At 39.8% G+C, this 23,566-nt stretch overlaps 1 protein-coding gene across 1 annotated transcript in view; it reads left to right on the forward strand.

Moving 5' to 3' along the window:
• LOC133609430 (sodium channel protein type 5 subunit alpha-like) overlaps nt 1-23,566 on the forward strand; it is a 256,288-nt gene that overhangs the window by 63,246 nt on the left and 169,476 nt on the right. Inside the window, exons 2-3 of the mRNA XM_061965007.1 lie at nt 22,149-22,313; nt 22,460-22,603. Coding sequence (XP_061820991.1) covers nt 22,191-22,313; nt 22,460-22,603 — 267 coding nt within the window. The 5' untranslated portion in view covers nt 22,149-22,190. The remainder of the gene's footprint in view (nt 1-22,148; nt 22,314-22,459; nt 22,604-23,566) is intronic.

Raw genomic sequence — 23,566 nt, forward strand, 5'->3', positions numbered from 1 at the left:
AACAAAAAATAATTAGACAGAAAATAATATTTCAGGATATTTTCATCTTCTTTCATGTGCGTGTGTGTGTGTGTGTGTGTGTGTGTGCGTGTTCTTGTATTTCTACCCTTCCTGAGACATCAACAAGGAAAAGTACAAGTTAGGACATAAATCATGGTCCCAATACGGAAAACCATTGCATCTAATAGAGAATGTCTCATTGGTGGTGAAATCTATCAAAATATGGGTGGTCCCAAAAGGGAGGGATTTTTCAAATTGACTGTGTCGGTTTTAAAAGTGCTCCTCCTCTGGCCAACATATGTAATAACAAGTGTGTGTAAGAAATTGAAATGCGCCCCCTTTGGCCAGAATTAATTAAAAAAAAAGAAGAAAAAAAATTATATATATTAAGACATACTGTAATAACTTGAAGTAAATAATGAAGATTAAAAAACAATTACAAACAAAAAAATACTAAAAGCAGTCTTTTCCTCACAATGTGTCAACTTCTTTCTTATAAAATTGGGAACGATTTCTCATATTCTTTCTGTTTCTGTAATATTGCAATATTGTCTCGTAAAATTATTACTTTTTTATGTAAAATTATTACTTTTTTATGTAAAATTATTACTTTTTAATGCACAATGGTGACATTTGTCACATAAAATTCTGACTTTTGTCACAATATTACGAAGTTTTTTGTTGCTCTTGTAAAATAGTGACATTTTTTGAGTAAAATTATGACTTTTGTCATAATTTTGCAGAATAAAATTCTGATTATTATTATAATATTGCCAACATTTTAAAGTTTTCTTATAAAACTGTGACTTTTGTCGAGTAAAATTATTATTGAGTAAAATTCCAACTTTTATCATAACATTGCGCAAAAAAAAAAAAGTTTTTTTTTTTTTATAAAAGTTTGACTTGCGTTGAGTAAAATGACGACTTTTATTATAATACTCCCAAAATCCTAAGTTTTTCATGTGAAATTGTGGCCTTTTTCTTGTGAAATTCCAACTCATTTTTCACAACAACTTTTTTTATGTTTGCATAGTATGTATATATTATTAATGTTAAGTGGTAGGCATTTTTCGGAGTTCTCAAGAAGGTACAAATACAAGAATGTGTGTGTGTGTGTGTGTGTGTGTGTGTGTGTGTGTGTGTGTGTGTGTGTGTGTGTGTGTGTGTGTGTGTGTGTGTGTGTGTGTGTTCCCTTCTTGAGACATCAACAAGGAAAAGTACAAGTTAGGACATAAATCATGGTCCCAATACGGAAAACCATTGCATCTAATAGATAATGTCTCATTTGCACTCCTGGTGGTGAAATCTATCAAAATTAAGGTGGTCCCAAAAAAGTGGGATTTTTCAAATTGACTGTTTGTCGGTCTTAAAAGTGCTCCACCTCTGGTCAACATATGAAATAACAAGTGTGTGTAAAAATTTGAATTGCTCCCCCTCTGGTCAACATATGTAATAATAAGCGTGTGTAAGAAATTTAATTGCGCCCCTTTTGGCCAGAATTAATACCAAAAAAAATTATAAGTATATATATAAAGACATACTATAATAACTTGAAGTAAATAATGAAGATTAAAAACCAATTACAAAAAAAAAAAAAAAAATTAATAAAATCTTTTCCTCACAATGTGCCAACTTCTTTCTTATAAAATTGGGAACCATTTCTCATATTCTTCCTGTTTCTGTAATATTGCAATATTTTCTCGTAAAATTACGACTTTTTTATGTAAAATTATTACTTTTTTTTATGTAAGATTATTACTTTTTAATGCACAATGGTGACATTTGTCACATAAAATCCTGACTTTTATCACAATATTGCCAATTTTTTTGTTGCTCTTGTAAAATAGTGACATTTTTGTAGTACAATGATGACTTTTGTCATAATTTTGCAGAGTAAAATTCCGCTTATTATTAATAATATTGCCAACATTTTAAAGTTTTCTTATAAAACTGTGACTTTTGTCGAGTAAAATTATTATTGAGTAAAATTCCAACTTTTATCATAACATTGCGCAAATGTTCAGTTTTTTTAAATAAAATGTTGACTTGCGTTGAGTAAAATGACGACTTTTATTATAATACTGCCAAAATCCTAAGTTTTTCTTGTGAAATTGTGACCTTTTTCTTGTGAAATTCCAACTAATTTTTCACAACAACTTTTTTTTATGTTTGCATAGTATGTATATATTATTAATGTTAAGTGGTAGGCATTTTTTGGAGTTTTCAAGAAGGTAACAAATACAAGAATGTGTGAGTGTGTGTGTGTGTGTGTGTGTGTGTGTGTGTGTGTGTGTGTGTGTGTGTGTGTGTGTGTGTGTGTGTGTGTGTGTGGCTCGGCCTGTGTTGGAGAGGTGCCCGTGTGTGTGTGTGTGTGTGTGATTGCGTCTCATCAGCTCCTAGAGACTCGTCGGCTTGATTGCGGGTCCGAGTTGGTGCCAGGTAGAGCGAGTGAGAGTTGTGGGCGGGTCCCCGAGCGCGGCGTCTTCATGGCGTTCAATGGTGATGCTCAGAGATACTCCAATCAAACGCTCCTCATCTGGCAACTTGAAAGGCTCTCAGGCAGTGTTTTCCCCAAAGGCCCCTCTGCTCTGTCTCACTCTCTCCTAATGCTAACAAATACACTCGTGGGCACTATATAGATTTAGCTTCCCTTTTTTTTTTGTCATTGTTATAATTAAAATAGTCATGAATTGCATTGTTGTAAAGTGTAGGAGCCACTCGAACTTGTGCATGTATGTGATGGACCAACTGATTGGCTGTGGAGTACACTCTGGGGGTGGTCTTTTCATTATAGCACACCTATGCACCTGTGGTGTGGTGGCAGGGATAATGATGGCCACATGCGGCCCGTTAAGATTTTAAATCCGGCCCCCATTCTAAATAATTTTTTTAGACCTATAATATCAGAACTGTCGGCGCTATTATGATGTTCAGTGCTGTTTTTAAATGACCGTAAGTTTTGAACTGTATAACGTTGTCACGTGTGGGTCGCATCTTACTGCGGGGTTCGTTCTCTCGGGATGCAGACGGACCACTCCGGACAAAGCGTGCAGGTAGGAACATGATTTAATCTTCGTAAATCATAAACATACCAAAAGCAGAAAACAAGCAAAAGGAAAACGTGCCGATCGCACGGGAAGCTAAGATAACCACTTAGCACAGGAATCATACACGAGGACAGTGTTTTTCAACCACTGAGCCGCGTGAGATACAATCTGGTGTGTCGTGGGATATGATCTAAATTCACCTATTTGGGCTAAAAATATTTTTGCAAACTAGTAATTATAGTCTGCAAATGATGTGTTGTTGTTGAGTGTCGGTGCTGTCTAGAGCTCGGCAGAGTAACAGTGTAATACTCTTCCATATCTGTAGGTGGCAGCCGGTAGCTAATTGCTTTGTAAATGTGGGAAACAGTGGAAGGCAGCGTGCAGGTAAAAAGGTGTCTAATGCTTAAACCAAAAATAAACAAAAGGTGAGTGCCCCTAAGAAAAGGCATTGAAGCTTAGGGAAGGCTATGCAGAACGAAACTAAAACCGAACTGGCTACAACGTGTCATGTCTGTGTGATCATGTTTTGTTTTAGTCATGTTCGGTTTTGTTTTTGGACTTTTTGTGCACTTTTGTTTTGTTTTGTCACCATAGCAACCATTAGTTTTCACCTGTCACGTCACGCACCTGTTTCACGTTTTGAGTCACGCACCTGCTTTCACTAATCATGTCTATAGTATTTAAGTTCATTGTTTTCAGTTTGTCGTTCTGGCGACATCTCACATTTATGCTCTGTACATTCCTGACACTTGTTTTCATGTCCATCCTTCATGCTGCTACTTTTGTCCAAGCCAAGTAAGTTTTTGTTTATTAATGCTTTAGTCTTTTGGTTTCATAGTTTGTTCTCCGCCACTGTGCGCGCTTTTCGTTTGTATTTTTTTTTGCTATAGTCTTTTGGTTTCATAGTTTGTTCTCCGCCACTGTGCGCGCTTTTCGTTTGTACTTTTTTTTAATATATTAAATAAATCATGTACTTACATTCCCGTCTCGCCCGAGCCAACTTTCCGTTGCCTTCAGGAAAGGCAAACACCCAGGACCAAGTCGTGACAACAAAGTAAACAAAAACAGAATGCTGGACGACAGCAAAGACTTACTGCATACCATGAATTGATTTACGTGGACCCCGACTTAAACAAGTTGAAAAACGTATTCGGGTGTTACCATTTAGTGGTCAATTGTACGGAATATGTACAGTACTGTGCAATCTACTAATAAAAGCTTGAATCAAATCAATCAATCAAAAAGCGTGGCAAAGACGGCGTCCACAATGTACATCCGAACATGACATGACAATCAACAATGTCCCCACAAAGAAGGATAAAAACAACTGAAATATTCTTGATTGCTAAAACAAAGTAGATGCGGGAAATATCGCTCAAAGGAAGACATGAAACTGCTACAGGAAAATACCGAAAAAAAAGGAAAAGCCACCAAAATAGGAGCGCAAGACAAGAACTAAAACACTACACACAGGAAAACACCAAAAAACTCAAAATAAGTAATGGCGTGATGTGACAGGTGGTGACAGTACACCTACTTTGAGACAAGAGCTACAGTATAGTGATGCATGCTTGGTTATGGTTTAAAGTCATATCCAACAATTGTGACAATGACTTTTTACTGTCAACTGAGTTTCGTTTTTTAGTGATTTCTGCTGGTGGTGTGCCTCCGCATTTTTTCAACGCAAAAAATGTGCCTTGGCTCAAAAAAGGTTGAAAAACACTACACAAGGAAACAAGAAACCAGACAGAGTGTGGCGAGCAACGTGAATAAATAGCTCTCTGATTAGTGCTCGGCAGCAGGTGAGCATGCCGACCACTAACCAGAGGCAGCTGAACCCAATTAATCCCCATGGAAACCAAAACAAACCCAGAGGTGCACAAAACAGGAACTAAGGGAGTCCAAAACTAACAGAACATAACTAAACAAAGCATGATCCGGGCCATGGATCATGACAAAAGTAGTTTTGTCCCGATACCAATATTTTGGTACCGGTACCGGTAATATTTCGATACTTTTCGGTACTTTTCTAAATAAAGGGGACCACAAAAAATTGCATTATTGGCTTTATTTTAACAAAAAATCTTAGGGTACATTAAACATGTTTCTTATTGCAAGTTTGTCCTTAAATAAGATAGTGAACAGACTAGACAACTTGTCTTTTATTAGTAAGTAAACAAACAAAGGCTCCTAATTTACCTGCTGACATATGCAGTAACATATTGTGTCATTTATCATTCTATTGTTTTGTCAAAATTATTAAGGACAAGTGGTAGAAAATGTTTACTGTTAATATCTGCATACTTTCTCTTTTAACATGTTCTATCTACACTTCTGTTAAAATGTAATAATCACTTATTCTTCTGTTGATTGGATGCTTTACATTAGTTTTGGATGATACCACAAATTTAGATATCAGTCCGATACCAAGTAGTTACAGGATCATACATTGGTCATATTCAAAGTCCTCAAGTGTCCAGGGACATATATCCTGAGTTTATAAACATAATATACATTTTTTTAAAACGAAAGAAGGTATCGTGATGCCAAAAAATATTGACGTAATCGTAGTAGTATCGACTAGATACGCTGCTGTACTTGGTATCATTACAGTGGATGTCAGGTGTAGAGCCACCAATGGCGTTTGTTTACACAAGTGAAGTGGCGGACCGGTACTTTTCAGAGGCGGTATAGTACTGAATATGATTCATTAGTATTGCGGTACTATCATACTCGCCAACCCTCCCGAATTTTCCGGGAGACTCCCGAAATTCAGCGCCTCTCCCGAAAACCTCCCGGGACAAATATTCTCCCGAAAATCTCCCGATTTTCAGCCGGAGCTGGAGGCCACGCCCCCTCCAGCTGCATGCGGACCTGAGTGAGGACTGCCTTTTTTCAGGACGGGAGGTCAACAGGGTGACAAGAAATAAATCATCCAGACTAGAGATAAATTGTATTATTATGTTTATCTTACCTAAAAATAAATATATATATTAATAAAAAAAAAAAAAAAAACTAAATCAATTTTTACTATATTTTGCTAAAAACATCAACATTTATTGTATTTTTATTTGTATTTTTTCTGACTCCTTATTACATCCAGCCATATAATTATACATTAAAATAAACATATTTGAAATAATTCATTTTAAATTATCATAATAATTCATTTAAAATGACCATATTTAATTATTAAAATAATTGCTTGTTTATCAACAACTTTAGCATTTTATTAATTATATTTTGAAGCTCTCAGAAGCCAAGTTATGTTATATTCCTTAATATTTATTTATGCAAGTTTGAAGTATCAATTATCTAAACACAGTTTTGTTTGCATATTTTCAGGATATATATATATATATATATATATATATATATATATATATATATATATATATATATATATATATATATATATATATATGAAGTTCTTGACTTGGTGAATTCTAGTTGTCAATATACTCCTCCCCTCTTAACCACGCCCCCAACCACGCCCTGCCCCGCCCCCAACCACGCCCCCACCCCCCGCCTCCCGAAATTGGAGGTCTGAAGGTTGGCAAGTATGGGTACTATACTAATACCGGTATACCGTACAACCCTAATAGAAAGTATTTAAATGGTTGAAATCTGGGCTTTTGGGTGTTATAGTAGTTATTACGGTAATCTACGTCACAGCAGCTCAGGCGAGGAACAAACCAGAGTGGGCGGGGTTTGTTTTCACAGCAGCCAGCCCCAGAAACAGATGTGCAAGCACATTTTTACGTGATAATATAACATATTGTAGGTGTTCATTACACTTTGCATTCATATTTTGCTGTTTTTAAAAAAAAAGGTATGTTGTATTTTGCTTGATTGTAAAAGATACACAACTATGGAGGAGCTGGTCTGAGAAGTAAAAGAGGAGCGACGTTCATATGTTGTTAATATTCAGTGTTTTATTGTTCATAGTTAATATTGTAAATCCCACTTTCTTTGTGTGAATGTACATTTTTGGTGTCCAATTCAGTAAAAAACTGTAAAATTCCACTCCGTTTTTTTTTAGGTTGTTTGTCATAACGGACATGTCGTAGTCGGACATTGTGACTTTTGGTATTAGTGGTCCTGAAAAAAAGGGAGCCAAACACACATACTGTACAGCAGATTTTTACAGCTAAATGTGAATATATCATCCATACACATATACACATTGGCCCCCCAGACACATTTGTTTTCTCTCAATGTGGCCCCGGAGTCAAAATATTTGCCCAGCTCTGCTCTACCTCATACAGTATATGTTCATTAAAGTCTTCTCTCTTTTGGCATATTGGTCATCCTTATCACGATCATCATTAAGGATGGTTAGCGAACACGGCCCTTTTCCGGCACCGACCGAATCCCTCCGGTACTACTGGGCACCGATTCCTGTAAATTTCATCCCCGATACCTTAATTGTGCATGACGTCACGCCGGGTTGCCGGGTCTTCGTACTTTGGCACTTGGTGATCACTCCAGCAGCACTGAGAGCGGACAATGCCAAACTACCTCTAGGTAATGTTGCAATTTTAAATGCCAACAAAGTCTCCAACATAAGTTAATTAAGGCTCCACTTTTCCAAAAAAAAAAGTTTCGGAAAAGCTTTGTTATTGACATGCTACTGTTTAGCATTAGCGATTTTACATGGCGATTTCAACACCTCCAGTAGTGTGTCGAGAGAGAAAAATTCAGTAGTGTGTATGAGGCTGTTTCAGTAGTGTGTGAGAGAGAAAATTTCAGTAGTGTGTATGAGAGTGTTTAAGTAGTGTCTATGAGAGTGTTTCAGAAGTGTGTATGAGTGTTTCAGGAGTGTGTGTGAGAGTGTTTCAGTCGTGTGTGTGAGTGTTTCAGTAGTGTGTGCGAGAGAAAAAAATTCAGTAGTTTGTATGAGTTTTTAAGTAATGTGTATGAGAGTGTTTCAGTCATGTGTGTGAGAGTGTTTCAGTAGTGTGTGAGAGTGTTTCAGTAGTATGGGACGGCGTGGCGAAGTTGGTAGAGTGGCCGTGCCAGCAATCGGAGTGTTGCTGGTTCAATCCCCACCTTCTACCATCCTAGTCACATCCGTTGTGTCCTTGGGCAAGACACTTCACCCCTTGCTCCTGATGGCTGCTGGTTAGTGCCTTGCATGGCAGCTCCCGCCATCAGTGTGTGAATGTGTGTGTGAATGGGTGAATGTGGTAATACTGTCAAAGCGCTTTGAGTACCTTGAAGGTAGAAAAGCGCTATACAAGTATAACCCATTTATCATTTAGTGTGTGTGAGTGTTTCAGTAGTGTGTGTGAGAGAGAAAAATTCAGTAGTGCGTATGAGTGTTTAAGTAGTGTGTGTTAGAGTGTTTCAGTCGTGTGTGTGAGAGTGTTTCAGTAGTGTGTGAGAGTGTTTCAGTAGTGTGTGAGAGAAAAAAAATCAGTAGTGTGTATGAGAGTGTTTCAGCAGTGTGTATGAGAGTGTTTCAGTAGTATGTGTGAGAGTGTTTCAGTAGTGTGCGTGAGTGTTTCAGTAGTGTGTGTGAGAGTGTTTCAGTAGTGTGTGTGAGTGTTTCAGTAGTGTGTGTGAGAGAGAAAAAATTCAGTAGTGTGCATGAGAGTGTTTCAGTAGTGTGTATCAATTTTTTAAAATGAAAACTATGACGTAAGATGCATGTTACAATCAAATGGCTGATGCGGAATAAATACAATACTTACATTAGTAACACTTTTTAGGGCGCAACAAAAGACCAGAACTCATTAGCCAACACACTATACCAGGCCTATTCAACTGGCGGCCTGTGGGCTACCGCTTTTCCTTTGGCCCACCGAACATCATCCAAATAGGCTTGATGGAACCATTAAAACGAGGGTTGGTCATGTAGGCAGTACTTCCGCCACCCCCAGAGGGCAACAGCGAGGCATATGTGTCACAATGAAGCAGCCGTGGTGTGAGTAGAAGAAGACTACGCATTCTACCCTGGTAAAAAAAAATCTAAATTAATTGCAAAAATCTGACTTTTCACAACAACTGGACAACAAAGTATGAATGTTCTGACCCGAGCAGGTGCTCGAGTCATTGTTTTCTGCCGGACCTTTTTAAGCGACGGACACATTGATCTGGACAAGCAGCAACAATGCTAGACACCCACACGTGTAACTTCATCACGAAACTTGGTCAAATATTTGTAAGTAGATATCATTTGTGCATAAAGATATTCCGTTTGTTTTGTATTGAAAAATTGCTGGCTTCGTGATGTCTTTTGTATTCGTGGTCGTGTTTTTTTGTCTGAGAGTGACGATCAAGCCTCGTTTAATATCTGTAGTGCTAAATTTGACCAGTAGAGGGCGACAACGCTTATAGTGATGAGCCACATACAATGTTTTGTGTATGAATGTTGTGTCATTTCTATATGTTTAAACATTTGTAGTTTATTGTGTGACTGTATTAACACCAAACCTTCTATTTTATTTATGTAAAATACACAATGGAGATTATTTATGTAAAATACACAATGGACGTTGTACTTTTATGTTTATTTTATGTTTATATTTTCAGTCTTCCAAACCTAAATGAAGGAAGAAGTGTAATGAAATGTACCTAAGGAAGGAAAGTAATTCAAAAGAAGGAACATCTTGTTAACTAGCTGCACACGCTGGAAACGAGTAGCGAGGGCAGAATAATTGATTTATTAACAATGCAGTTTGAAAGCCGATGTGTTTACTTTGCAATTAAGTAAACAATCTCAACAAACTATAAACTGCGGGGCCACTTTCTGACAAAACAGCCACATTTCGATGTACAGCCTTGGGCTCTTGAAACTGCAGCCCTCTTTATTATGTAGTTGAATAGCCATGTTCTATAGTATCCGTTATTGGCACTTCTGATTCGTTTTTGTTGCATTAAATCAGCTATATGCATTGCTTAGTTGGACGTTCATATATAGTATAGTATAGCTACTGTAGTGTAAACATTTTTTTTCATGTGGTATATACAGTCACGATCAGAAGTTTACATACACTTGTTAAGAACATAATGTCATGGCTGTCTTGAGTAGGGTTGGGTATCGTTTGAATTCGAACGATTCCGATTCCGATTCTTTGTTTCGATTCCGATTCCTGACGATTCTCGATTCCGATTCTTCTTGTACCATGCCGGTGTACCATCAATGTGTTTGACAGGTAGTCCCTGGAAGGTGGTATGTATTTTGGGTTGAGAGTTTTCACCATATCCCTGCAAACATAAACAAACATGTAATGTTGCTGTTACTGTTTAGCCCAGTATGAATTAGCTTAGCTCTAATGTTATTGCTTAACTAACCTAAATGTTGGAGATTCCACCTCTGAAAAGGGATGCAGTCTTTTGACTATGTGTGCAGTGACCTTTCTGTGGCACTCTTCCGTCTGTGGCACCGACATTTTCCCCATTGCCGCTACGGTGAACGGAGTACGCTGAGCACATCGCGGAGCCTGGAAATGAAAAAATACGCAGGCTAATTTGTTAGCTGCCTCAACTTTGGCGCAAAACACATTATTTATTGCATATATATTGTTTTACTTACCGGATTCGGATTGCAGTGCAGTCACCGAGGTGCCAGGCTGGGCGTCGGAGCCAGAGGAAGAGGCAGAGGAGGACGGTCGGCGCAGCGCGTCGAAGACGGGACACGCATTTATTTGTTCTCCATGAACTCGGAGGTGCTTCATCATGTTCGACGTGCACCCTCCTAAGCACGAAACAGTCTTGTCGCACGTGTTACATTTCGCCGATATTTCTTTTTTTTTTAGTAAAATAAAGCCACACTTTCGACCGCCGACGCCCGCTATCCATGCTTGACTGACTCGCTCGGCTACATAGGCTCGGCTATGCTAACACTTCCGGCGGTGGGCGCTTCTTCGTTGGTGTTCAGCGGTTTCTTCTTCCGGTCGGCGGACTTATTCTTTTTTTCCGGTCGGCGGACTGGGTATCGAAACTAGGAATCGAAATTTAAACTTTTGAACGATTCCGGGAGAATCTGAAAGTTAGTCCCGGTTCCAATCGATACTCGATACTCGATACCCAACCTTAGTCTTGAGTTTCCAATAATTTCTACAAATCTTATTTTTTTGTGATAGAGTGATTGGAGCACATACTTGTTGGTCACAAAAAATATTCATGAAGTTTGGTTCTTTTAAGAATTTATTATGGGTCTACTGAAAATGTGACCAAATCTGCTGGGTCAAAAGTATACATACGGCAATGTTAACATTTGGTTACATGGCAAGTTTCACTGCAATAAGGCGTTTTTGGTAGCCATCCATAAGCTTCTGCTTGAATTGTTGACCACTCCTCTTGACAAAATTGGTGCAGTTCAGCTAAATATGTTGGTTTTCTGACATGGACTTGTTTCTTCAGAATTGTCCACGTGTTTAAGTCAGGACTTTGGGAAGGCCATTCTAAAACCTTCATTCTAGCCTGATTTAGCCATTCCTTTACCACTTTTGACGTGTGTTTGGGGTCATTGTCCTGTTGGAACACCCAACTGCGCCCAAGACCCAACCTCCGGGCTGATGGTTTTAGGTTGTACTGAAGAATTTGGAGGTAATCCTCCTTTTTCATTGTCCCATTTACTCTCTGTAAAGCACCAGTTCCATTGGCAGCAAAACAGGCCCAGACCATAATACTACCACTACCATGCTTGACGGTAGGATGGTGTTCCTGGGATTAAAGGCCTCACCTTTTCTCCTCTGAACATATTGCTGGGTATTGTGGCCAAACAGCTAAATTTTTGTTTCATCTGACCACTTTCCTCCAGAAGGTCTTATCTTTGTCCATGTGATGTCAGATGAAATTTCCGACCTCGTGACTACATGGCTCACAACTTGGCTGTAACGTCATTCCCTGCCTTGACTTCCATTGTCTGAGGTAAATGCAATGGAGTATAAGACAGCTAGTCTGATGCCACAAGACACTGTGTTGTGTAACGTGTGGATTTTTTGAGTTTTTGGATGTGGTTGTGCGTGAAAATGGAGTGGAATGAAACCAGTTCAAGTGTTGCAAATGAAAGAAATAAGAAAAGACGAACAAAACTCACTGTTCAGGCTTATGAAAATAAGATTGAAAGGCTCCGAGGACAACATCAAGCACGAGTAAAGAAGATTAAAGGAGTTATAGGAGAAATTAATGAGCAGATGCAAAATGCAGATAATGTTGGAGAAATACAGTCTGGAAAATATATTCTGCAAGTCATTTGCATAATGCTGTGGTTTCAATGCTTCCTGCTAATGAACAGGAGAACCAAAATGTTTGGTTTATAAACACAAAACTGCTTTTGTGGAAGACGCTCACAAATGGATTCGAGAGATTGGTCAAAAAGTACAAGCTGCCACAGAGGGCGCTGTTGAGTAGTCAGGTGTGGAAGTTGCCATGGATGACAACACTTCAAGCATTTCACAGAATATAAGGATGGATACTGTTGAAGATGAAATCAATCCCAGTGACAGTGTTTCAAACATATCCAGGAAGTCAAAGAAACAAAGTTTAGTTGTAAGTAGATTCTATACTTCCAATACATCGTCCGCCAGAATTAAAGCTGAGGCTGAAGAGGCTGCTGTTCTGTTTTGGCAAAAGCGACTAAAGGAAAGACTTGCTTTATACCAGCCAAAGGAGCTTCTAAGGAAGAAGAAGGAAGAGCTGGACTTGTACACAGACTTGGCTGCTTCTATGGGATAAGTACATGTGTTAAAAGCTGCAGAAAAATCCTTTGCGTCTCGTATTTCTGCTAAATCTGATGGCATGGATTCATATTATGATGCACTTTATGCTGAGCCTTATGTTCCTGTTTACACAAGACATACATCTTTGAAAAGGAGGTGTGGACAGAGGCTTGCCTTTGAACTGTGTTGGTGTTAGTTCCTGAAGTAGTTGAGGAGCAAACTAGTGCCACAATGTCAAGACCTTTTCAGCCTGCGTCACATGATTTGTTACAGTGCTTTGAGCTAACTGCACCTATAACACGTAACAGCTCTGATCGGCGACTACTTACTGTTTTGGAAAAGCAAAAGAAAATCACATCTTTATTGGTAAAACAACAACTTTTTATTTGACCTAAACAGGAGTTGCAGATTTTGGGCGGAAATCCGTCGCTATATCAAATGCTTGTACAAGCTTTTGAACATGATATTGAAGAAAGAACACAAAACCATCAAGCCCGTTTATACGATCGAGAACAGTATCCCAGAGATGTCATTAGAAGCTGTCAATACATACCAAATCAACTTGGATACAATAAAGCAAAATCATTGCTCCAACAGCATTTTGGAGACCTATTTGAAATATTGTCAGCTTAAATAGAGAAATTACTCATTGGGCCAGTAAATAGGTCAGAAGACAAGGCTTTGCAAGCATGTAGTTTTTTTGTTGAGAGTGCTGCAATGCCATGAAGGATTCACTGTGTGACTTAAAGGGGAACATTATCACCAGACCTATGTAATCGTCAATATATACCTTGATGTTGCAGAAAAAAAGACCATATATTTTTTAAACCGATTTCCGAACTCTAAATGGGTGAATTTTGGCGAATTAAACGCCTTTCTATTATTCGCTCTCGGAACGATGACGTCACAATGTGACGTCACATTGGGAAGCAATCCGCCATTTTCTCAAACACCGACTCAAATCAGCTCTGTTATTTTCCGTTTTTTCGACTGTTTTCCGTACCTTGGAGACATCATGCCTCGTCGGTGTGTTGTCGGAGGGTGTAACAACACGAACAGGGACGGATTCAAGTTGCACCAGTGGCCCAAAGATGCGAAAGTGGCAAGAAATTGGACGTTTGTTCCGCACACTTTACCGACGAAAGCTATGCTACGACAGAGATGGCAAGAATGTGTGGATATCCTGCGACACTCAAAGCAGATGCATTTCCAACGATAAAGTCAAAGAAATCTGCCGCCAGACCCCCATTGAATCTGCCGGAGTGTGTGAGCAATTCAGGGACAAAGGACCTCGGTAGCACGGCAAGCAATGGCGGCAGTTTGTTCCCGCAGACGAGCGAGCTAAACCCCCTGGATGTCTTGGCTCACACCGTCCCTTATGCCACCGAAGATGATCAAGAGAAGAATATCGACCCTAGCTTCCCTGGCCTGCTGACATCAACTCCAAAACTGGACAGATCAGCTTTCAGGAAAAGAGCGCGGATGAGGGTATGTCTACAGAATATATTAATTGATGAAAATTGGGCTGTCTGCACTCTCAAAGTGCGTGTTGTTGCCAAATGTATTTCATATGCTGTAAACGTAGTTCATAGTTGTTAGTTTCCTTTAATGCCAAACAAACACATACCAATCGTTGGTTAGAAGGCGATCGCTGAATTTGTCCTCGCTTTCTCCCGTGTCGCTGGCTTTCGTGTCGTTTTTGTCGGTTTCGCTTGCATACGGTTCAAACCGATATGGCTCAATAGCTTCAGTTTCTTCTTCAATTTCGTTTTCGCTACCTGCCTCCACACTACAACCATCCGTTTCAATACATGCGTAATCTGTTGAATCGCTTAAGTCGCTGAAATCCGAGTCTGAATCCGAGCTAATGTCGCTATAGCTTGCTGTTCTATGCGCCATGTTTGTTTGAGTTGGCTTCACTATGTGACGTCACAGGAAAACGGACGGGTGTATATTACGATGGTTAAAATCAGGCACTTTGAAGCTCTTTTTAGGGATATTGTGTGATGGGTAAAATTTTGAAAAAAACTTCGAAAAATAAAATAAGCCACTGGGAACTGATTTTTAATGGTTTTAACCCTTCTGAAATTGTGATAATGATCCCCTTTAAATGTTTCTGTAAACATGCAAACCATTGTAAAGAAACTACTGTTTGAATTTAGAGACAGATGAAGAAGTGTTGCCTGTAACCCACAAGACAAAATTTATAGAAAAGCAACGTTTAAAGACATTACAGAGTTTGTGTAGAAGCAAGTGAAGATCACTAGTGATTATGTGTTTGAAATTCCTTTGCAACAAAAAAGGATACCAAAACTTTCGTGTTATAAAAAGGCTAGAGGTAGTAGTTTTGTGGAGCTGGACATTCCTTGAATGTGTGTCGTCTATGGGAGGAAAAGACACACAAGGAGAAGATGTTGTTTTTGAAAGACGATAGGCTTTGGCTTGTTTAGTCGGCACAGAAACAAAGACTGCGCAAGGTGTCTTGTATGTATCTACTCTAAAGACAAGACTGGGCCTGCAAACAACACTGTGCACTTTCTATATTGCCTGTACAAATAAAGCCCAAGAAAGGAAATGAGACACTTGTTACATACGCATTTTTTCACCCTGGAAGTTTAGCCTAGTTTTGTACTGAGCAGCTTATAAATAGGCTGAATCTGAAGGTAAGGAAAATAGAAATACTCCTCAGAACAATGGGACAGGAGAAAGTAGTTGACAGCAATATATCAGAATTACAAGTGGCTGGATTGGACTCAGACCTCTTTTGTAATCTACCAGAGATCTTTACACAAAAGAGCATTCCAGTTCATAATTGTAATATCCCTCATATCAAAGATCAGAAGGAGATCAATGCAAATGTTGACCTTCTAATTGGTACTAATGTTCCTCAAGCATTAGAGCCATGGGAAGTGGTTCACACTGTTAATGGAGGCCCGTATGCTGTAAAAACCATCTTGGGTTGGACAGTTAATGGTCCTCTCAGAGGAGATTGCCACGTTAATGAGCATTGTTTGCGGCCAGATATAACTGTATATTGTTTTTCTGTGGTGAGATTTGATAAACTTCGGGAGAATCATTGAACTTCCCTGGTACTGCACAGGATAAACAAACTGAACTCTATAGGGAGGATAAGCACTTCAAGGATGTCATCCAAGCTCGTCAACAGTCATTGCAATGTTGAATTGCCATTAAGACAAAACGACCTCAAGATTCCAAACAGAACAAGTTGAAAAGGAGACTGAATAATAACCCATTCTTCTGTCTTCATGTCTCAGTAATGAGCTGGAATGCTTGTTAGCGGCTATGTGGAGTAAGGTCCTGTTGACCAGCTAGACCATTGTGATGGTAAGGTGTGGTGTTTACAGTACCTCACGATTGTGTACATCATTCTAAAAAGGAGAAGCTGCATTGGCTAGTGACTTTGGTTCCCTCTCTAGTGAAGGACAAGCATGACACTGTAAACGGCTGTTTTGGATCAAGGAGAAAAAGTTGCTTGTAAGTTCAGAGGATCATGGACGTGACTTGGTGCTGGTCACTGGAAAGAAACTGTTTGTACACCGTTGGCCAAGAGAAGATCCAGCAGAGACTACCCCAGTTTGTTGATTACTGGGAAGAACTCAAAGACTTACCTGGAGTATGGGGTCAGAGGCTGGAAGAATCATTGGACTAGGTTTGTGACAATTTATGGAAGAGGAAACATGGATTACGGCAGCACGGTGAAACAGGGGTTAGTGCGTGTGCCTCACAATGCGAAGGTCCTGGGTTCGATCCCCAGGCTCGAGCAGACTTATTTCACAGCGGAGGAGACGGCAGCTCTTCCAAGGCACACACACGGCCACTGCACCCCGATTCCTTCCTTTTCTCCCTCTGTCAGCTCCTCCTTTGCCGATGTTAATGTAAGTGGATTTTACTATTTGAAATGTTTTTTGTTGTAGCAATATGGTTGTTAAAGTTAAGATTTTTGTGATTTCTGATCGTTGTGAGGGCACACTGTGGGTGTGTGCGTGTTGGCAGAGCAGCGCATTGTTGTTTTGGCTTGTTAATAAATAGAAATTTGATCTATGGTCATGTTTGTTTGATATACAGTACTGTATAGCACCTTATATTGTGTTGAAAGTGTACAAACCTTCAGTAAAATATGGAGTTTTGTCGAGGATGGAGGTTATTTTTCATATTTACATTGTTTATGGAGAAATTTGCTTCACTCTACAAACTTTTCGATTTACCAACCCTCTTCAAGAACCAATTGAGTTTGTAAATCGAGATTCCACTGTATCAATTTTTTGTAGCAATGGGATTATCAGTATTAGATCTTTTTGTAATATGTATTTGTTGAATGGTGTTTGTGTCCTACATGCATAAAGGTGTTTGGTAATTATTGTACTGTGATCATTCGGGGCCGAAATGTAGGGGCCACACTTGCTATTGCCCTAAGTTGTGAATGTATGTGATGGGCCACTGCACTGGTTGGTTGTAGTCTTTCCATTATAGTAAGCCCATACAACTGTGGTGCAGTGGCATTGGTGATGGTGGCGGGGTGAGTTTGGGGGAGAAACTTTTTGTTGAAGGTCTTTTACGTTGTCTACGTCCTGAAGCAGTGGTCCCCAAACTATAACCGAATACGGCCCGCCGGCATCCAAAATCCGTCCCGCGGGAAGTCTCAAGTTTTTTTTTTAATTTGTCCGACCGCTTCTATGTTAGCTACCTCTCTTTGTTTATAATGTCTATTTTATGCTCCCCTCTTTTTGCTGCAGCTGATACACATACTGTAATACTGTACATCGGGGGTGTCCAACTCATTTTAGCTCAGGGGCCGCATGAAGAGATAAATCTGTGCACACGTGGGCCGGACTATTAAAATCATGGCATTGAAACTAAAAAATAGAGACAACTTCAGATTGGTTTCTTTTTCTTACTTTGGCCAAAAATAGAACAAACACATTCTGAAAATATTACAATAAAAGTATAGAAAAAAATACCCGGCAGCGGTAAAGTTTAGATCAGGGGTCTCCAAACTACGGCCCGCGGGCCGAATACGTCCAAAATCCGGCCCATGGGAAGTCTCCTTTCTAATTAATTTTCTACTGCTTGTTACTCTCGGGGTCTTCCAGCTGCTCAGGCAAATCATATTGGCTAAAAATGTGTGTGTATATATATATATATATATATATATATATATATATATATATATATATATATATATATATATATATATATATATATATATATATATATATATATGTCAAGGTTTCTGTGGTTTATCCGTTATACAGTGCTCAATACCGGGGTAGAGCGGAATATACAATGGATCAGAAAAAAACACAGAGGCTATTTCATCCCTAGAAGCCTGTTTTGCAGGTTTAGACTTAGAGACTTAGAATTCCTTTTTATTGTCATTCAAATTTGAACTTTACAGTACAGATAAGAACGAAATTTTGTTGCATTAGCTCATGGTAGTGCAGGATAAAAAAGCAATAAGGTGCAGATATAAATAAATAGATTACTGTACAGATCTGTTGTGTAGGACTAGATGTTACAATCCCCTATTGCATACTTGAGACACCTATGCGACTCTGTGGGATGGTCAAGTGAGTGAAGGCATCATCTGGGTTATCAAGTGGGCGCCCCCCTTCCTCAGTGTTTCGCTGATAGGCCCACGACACCTCCAGAGGGTTCAGCAGTGAGTTCCAGCGTCCCAGGATCACTCCCTAGATGCCATCAACTCACTTGAAATCCCAGGTGGAGTCCCTTCGCTTGACCCACAGCCACTGACTCCCCTTTTCAGCGGCTTTGGAGAGGTCTTTCACTGCCTGCTGGTGGGCCTTCCCTCGCATTCCCATTTCCCTGAGGAGCCTGAATGTTGAGGTGGCCACGAACCCCCTGCAGCCTACTTCCACTGGGCGTACCCTCGCTTTCCTTTTCAAAATATATTGCACTTTTGCATATGCGTCCAGGTTCGTGGATGTATGTTATATTGTCTTTATAGTCCAGCGAGTTAATCCATTTTTGGGGGGAATTGAGGGGATTATTATGATGCGTTCAAGAGTCTTACGGCCTTAGGGAAGAAGCTGTTACAGAGCTTCGGAGACTGCTGAACCTCTTTCTAGAACCTCTTTCTACTGCTTGTTACTCTTGGGGTCTTCCAGCCGCTCAGGCAAATCATATTGGCTAAAAATGCATATATTATATATATATTAGGGCTGCAACTAACGATTAATTTGATAATCGATTAATCTGTCGATTATTATTTCGATTACTCGATTAATAATCAGATAAAAGAGACAAACTGAATGATTGATGGGTTCTACATGTAAAGCGACTATGGGTACTTAGCATACTTGCCAACCCTCCCGGATTTTCCGGGAGACTCCCGAAATTCAGCGCCTCTCCCGAAAACCCCCCGGGACAAATTTTCTCCCGAAAATCTCCCGAAATTCAGGCACACAATATAAACAGCGTATCTGCCCAATGACGTTATAACTGTAGAATGATCGAGGGCGAGTTCTTGGTTTCTTATGTGGGTTTATTGTTAGACAGTTTCATTAACGTCCTCCCAGCGCGGTAAAAACACACAACAACAGCAGTCACGTTTTTGTCTACCGTAAAGCAGTTCGTCTGCCGTAAACAGCAATGTTGTGACACTCTTAAACAGGACAATACTGCCATCTAGTGCATTTGATGAAAGCACTTTTTGCGTGTCAATTCAACCCTTAACTCAAACTCAACAATGAGTAAATGAGTGTTATGTGTGTGTATATGTGTAAATAAATGAACACTGAAATTCAAGTATTTCTTTTATTTATATATATACACACACACATATATATATATATATATACCGTATTTTCCGCACTATAAGGCGCACCTAAAAACCACAATTTTTCTCAAAAGCTAACAGTGCGCCTTATAACCCGGTGCGCTTTATTACGATTAATTTTCATAAAGTTTCGATCTCGCAACTTCGGTAAACAGCCGCCATCTTTTTTCCCGGTAGAACAGGAAGCGCTTCTTCTTCTACGCAAGCAACCGCCAAGGAAAGCACCCGCCCCCATAGAACAGGAAGCGCTTCACCCGCCCCCATAGAACAGGAAGCGCTTCACCCGCCCCCGGAAGAAGAAGAAAAAACGCGCGGATATCACCGTACGTTTCATTTCCTGTTTACATCTGTAAAGACCACAAAATGGCTCCTACTAAACGATCCGGTTCATAAAAAGACGCAATCTCTCCATCCGCACACGGATTACTACCGTATTTCACAGCAACTGAACCGCACTGTGGAACGGGAGCACGTACGGTGAATATTCGCTCCACAGGGAATGAGAAGTCATCCTTCACTGTGGTTCTAGCTTGCCATGCTAACTTCCACTCATGGTGATATTCAAAAGGAAGACCTTGCCAAAAGAGACCTTTCCAGCCGGCGTCATCATAAAAGCTAACTCGAAGGGATGGATGGATGAAGAAAAGATGAGCGAGTGGTTAAGGGAAGTTTACGCGAAGAGGCCGGGTGGCTTTTTTCACACAGCTCCGAAGGCGAACACACCTTCACTAAGACGGGCAGACAGCCTCGGACGACATACGCCAACATTTGCCAGTGGATCGTAAATGCTTGGGCAGATATTTCGGTCACAACTGTGGTCCGAGCTTTCCGGAAGGCAGGATTCACAGAACAACAGCGACACTGACTCCCGATGACTTCTACGAGACGGAACCGGCCATTTTGGATACCACGCTTGCGCAACTTTTCAATTCGGACACCGAAGACGAAGAATTCGAAGGATTTACGAATGAAGAATAACTTCAGAAGGTGAGCGCTATGTTTATTTTGTGTGTTGTGACATTAACGTTCGAGCAACATTATGTTACTATTGCTCTACACCATTTTGAATTTTACTATGTTTGTGATTGCACATTTGCGTACATTTTGGGACAGAGTTGTTAGAACGCTGGTTTTCAATATATTATTAAAGTTTGACTGAACTATCTGACTGTTTTTTTGACATTCACTTTAGCGCAGCGTTTTTTTGACATTCACTTTAGCGCAGCGTAGGCGCGGCTTATAGTCCGGGGCGGCTTATTGGTGGACAAAATTATGAAATATGTAATTCATAGAAGGTGCGGCTAATAATCCGGTGCGCCTTATAGTGCGGCAAATACGGTATATATATATATATATATATATATATATATATATATATATATATATATATATATATATATATATATATATATATATATATATATATATATATATATATATATATATTAAATACTTGACTTAGTATTTCATATATATATATATATATATATATATGAAATACTTGACTTGGTGAATCCTAGCTGTAAATATACTCCTCCCCTCTTAACCACGCCCCCTCCCCGCCCCCCACCCCCCACCTCCCGAAATTGAAGGTCTCAAGGTTGGCAAGTATGGTACTTAGAAAAGCGCTATATAAATCCCAGTTATTATTATTATTATTAAACTACATTTCTATAATTTCCAGTATTTTATTGAAAAAAAACAGCATACTGGCACCATACTTATTTTGATTATTGTTTCTCATCTGTTTGTACATGTTGCAGTTTATAAGTAAAGGTTTATAAAAAAATAAAAAAATTGCTTCCGCGCATGCGCATAGCGTAGATCCAACGCATCGATGACTAAATTAATCGCCAACTATTTTTATAATCGATTTTAATCGATTTATTCGATTAGTTGTTGCAGCCCTAATATATATATATATATATATATGTATATTTATAGTCAAGGTTTCTGTGGTTTATCCGTTATACAGTGCTCAATACCGGGGTAGAGCGGAATATACGTTAGGTCAGGAATAAACACAGAGGCTATTTCATCCCTAGAAGCCTGTTTTGCAGGTTTCCCTGCTCGTCAGAGGATTTAAATCAGGGTAAGCTGATTTTTCCTGACCTCTAACGTATATATATATATTAACCCAATGCGGCCCCTGAGTCAAAAGGTTTGGGAACCCCTGTCCTACTGTATATGTTTGTTAAAGTCTTTTTCATTATTTTGGCATATTGGTTATTTCTGTCATCTTCCTCATCATACAAAGTGCGTGCCTGTTTACTGTCAGGAGCAATAAACACACATATGATCAGTCTGACCCCTTGTTTGGAGGAACTTTTGAACTTATACGCCACTCTGCTCTATTTCACGCTCTCTTAAAGCTAACAAATACACCCGAGAGCACTGTATAGATTTAGCTTCCCATTTTTTTCCTTATTATTATTATTATTATTATTAAAATAGTCATGAATTGCCTATTTGTCGCTGTAAAGTCTTTTTTCTTCTGAAGTTAGATGGTGAGCTAAAGGAAGTCAACCAGTGTGAAATCTTGGTTGGGTAATGTAGTAGTTAACTGTATGAGTCAAGGTGTGTGTGTTTGTTTGTGTGTATGTGTGTGTGTAGCTGGTACTCTGGGCCAGTCAGCAGCAGGATCAGGATGAGAAGATGGCTGGCTGTGTGTTTCCAATGGGACCAGAGAGCTTTCAGCGCTTCACGCCGGACTCCCTGGCGGCCATCGAGCAGCGCATCGTCAAGGAGCAGGCCCGACGCAACAAACACTACCAGGAGGTAGACTGGAGGATTAAAGTAAAGATGACTTTAAAAAATAAATCAGACAGGTGAATAATAAAGGTGTGTGTGTGTGTGTGTGTGTGTGTGTGTGTGTGTGTGTGTGTGTGTGTGTGTGTGTGTGTGTGTGTGTGTGTGTGTGTTAGGACCTTGGTGACGTGGAGGTCCCTCGGCCCCGGGCTGACCTGGAGGCGGGAAAACAGCTGCCTCGAATCTATGCCGACATCCCCTCTCACCTGGTGGGCGTCCCCCTGGAGGACATCGACCAGTACTACTTCAGAGATAAACGGGTAGGTGTGTGGCGTCCTCCTGGACCCCAGGGGGCGCTATGTAACGGGAGCCGCTTCCTCTTTTTGTTTGTGTTGCAGTTCATTTTTCTTTCATTGAAGCACCAACTTTACTGATTTTTTTGGGGGGACAAAAAGATAAGTGGAAGCGATGATGCGAGGCTGGCGAGCGATGTGTCTACTTCCCCCGCCAGCCTCGCTTCCTCTTGAGGGACTTTCCTCGTCCTGGTCCTTCCTGTCTCAAACAGTTTTTTGTGCCAGTTTGGCGTCAGGAAGCACAAACAAAACCAAAAAGATAACACATTCAGCACCTCCGCTGGTCTCGTTAAAATTCTTATTTACCTGAGTTGTCTCACCTGCATTTAAAGCATAAGAACCCAGACCTATTTCTTCTTGGGGATGAAGGATGTACCGCAGACCAAGTGGAACACAAAACACTTTTCCGATACCTCTGATCCTCTTTGTGCAATAAGACCCACTGGGTACATAAAACCTTTATTTGTTTATACTTTTATCTTTCTTGCACTATTTTTTTATTTTATATTTTAACTCGCTGGAAATATCCGATAACAAGCTTTCTCGGGGCCCAACTTTTCCAGTACAAAGGGCCCACTCAAATATTAGGAATCCTGCTATTGATTTTGAGAGTTTTTTAATACTTATATCTAACCTATTTACAGTTTACAACCTTGTCAAATGATATAAAAGTATGTGCATACTTGCCAACACTCCCGAATTTTCCGGGAGACTCCCGAAATTCAGCGCCTCTCCCGAAAACCTCCCGGGACAAATATTCTCCCGAAAATCTCCCGATTTTCAGCCGGGGCTGGAGGCCACGCCCCCTCCAGCTCCATGCGGACCTGAGTGAGGACAGCCTTTTTTCACGACGGGAGGACAACACGGTGACAAGAAATAAATCATCCAGACTCGAGATAAATTGTATTATTATGTTTATCTTACCCAAAA

Source organism: Nerophis lumbriciformis, linkage group LG07 (genome assembly GCF_033978685.3).
Source record: "Nerophis lumbriciformis linkage group LG07, RoL_Nlum_v2.1, whole genome shotgun sequence".
Classification (NCBI taxonomy): Eukaryota; Metazoa; Chordata; class Actinopteri; order Syngnathiformes; family Syngnathidae; genus Nerophis; species Nerophis lumbriciformis.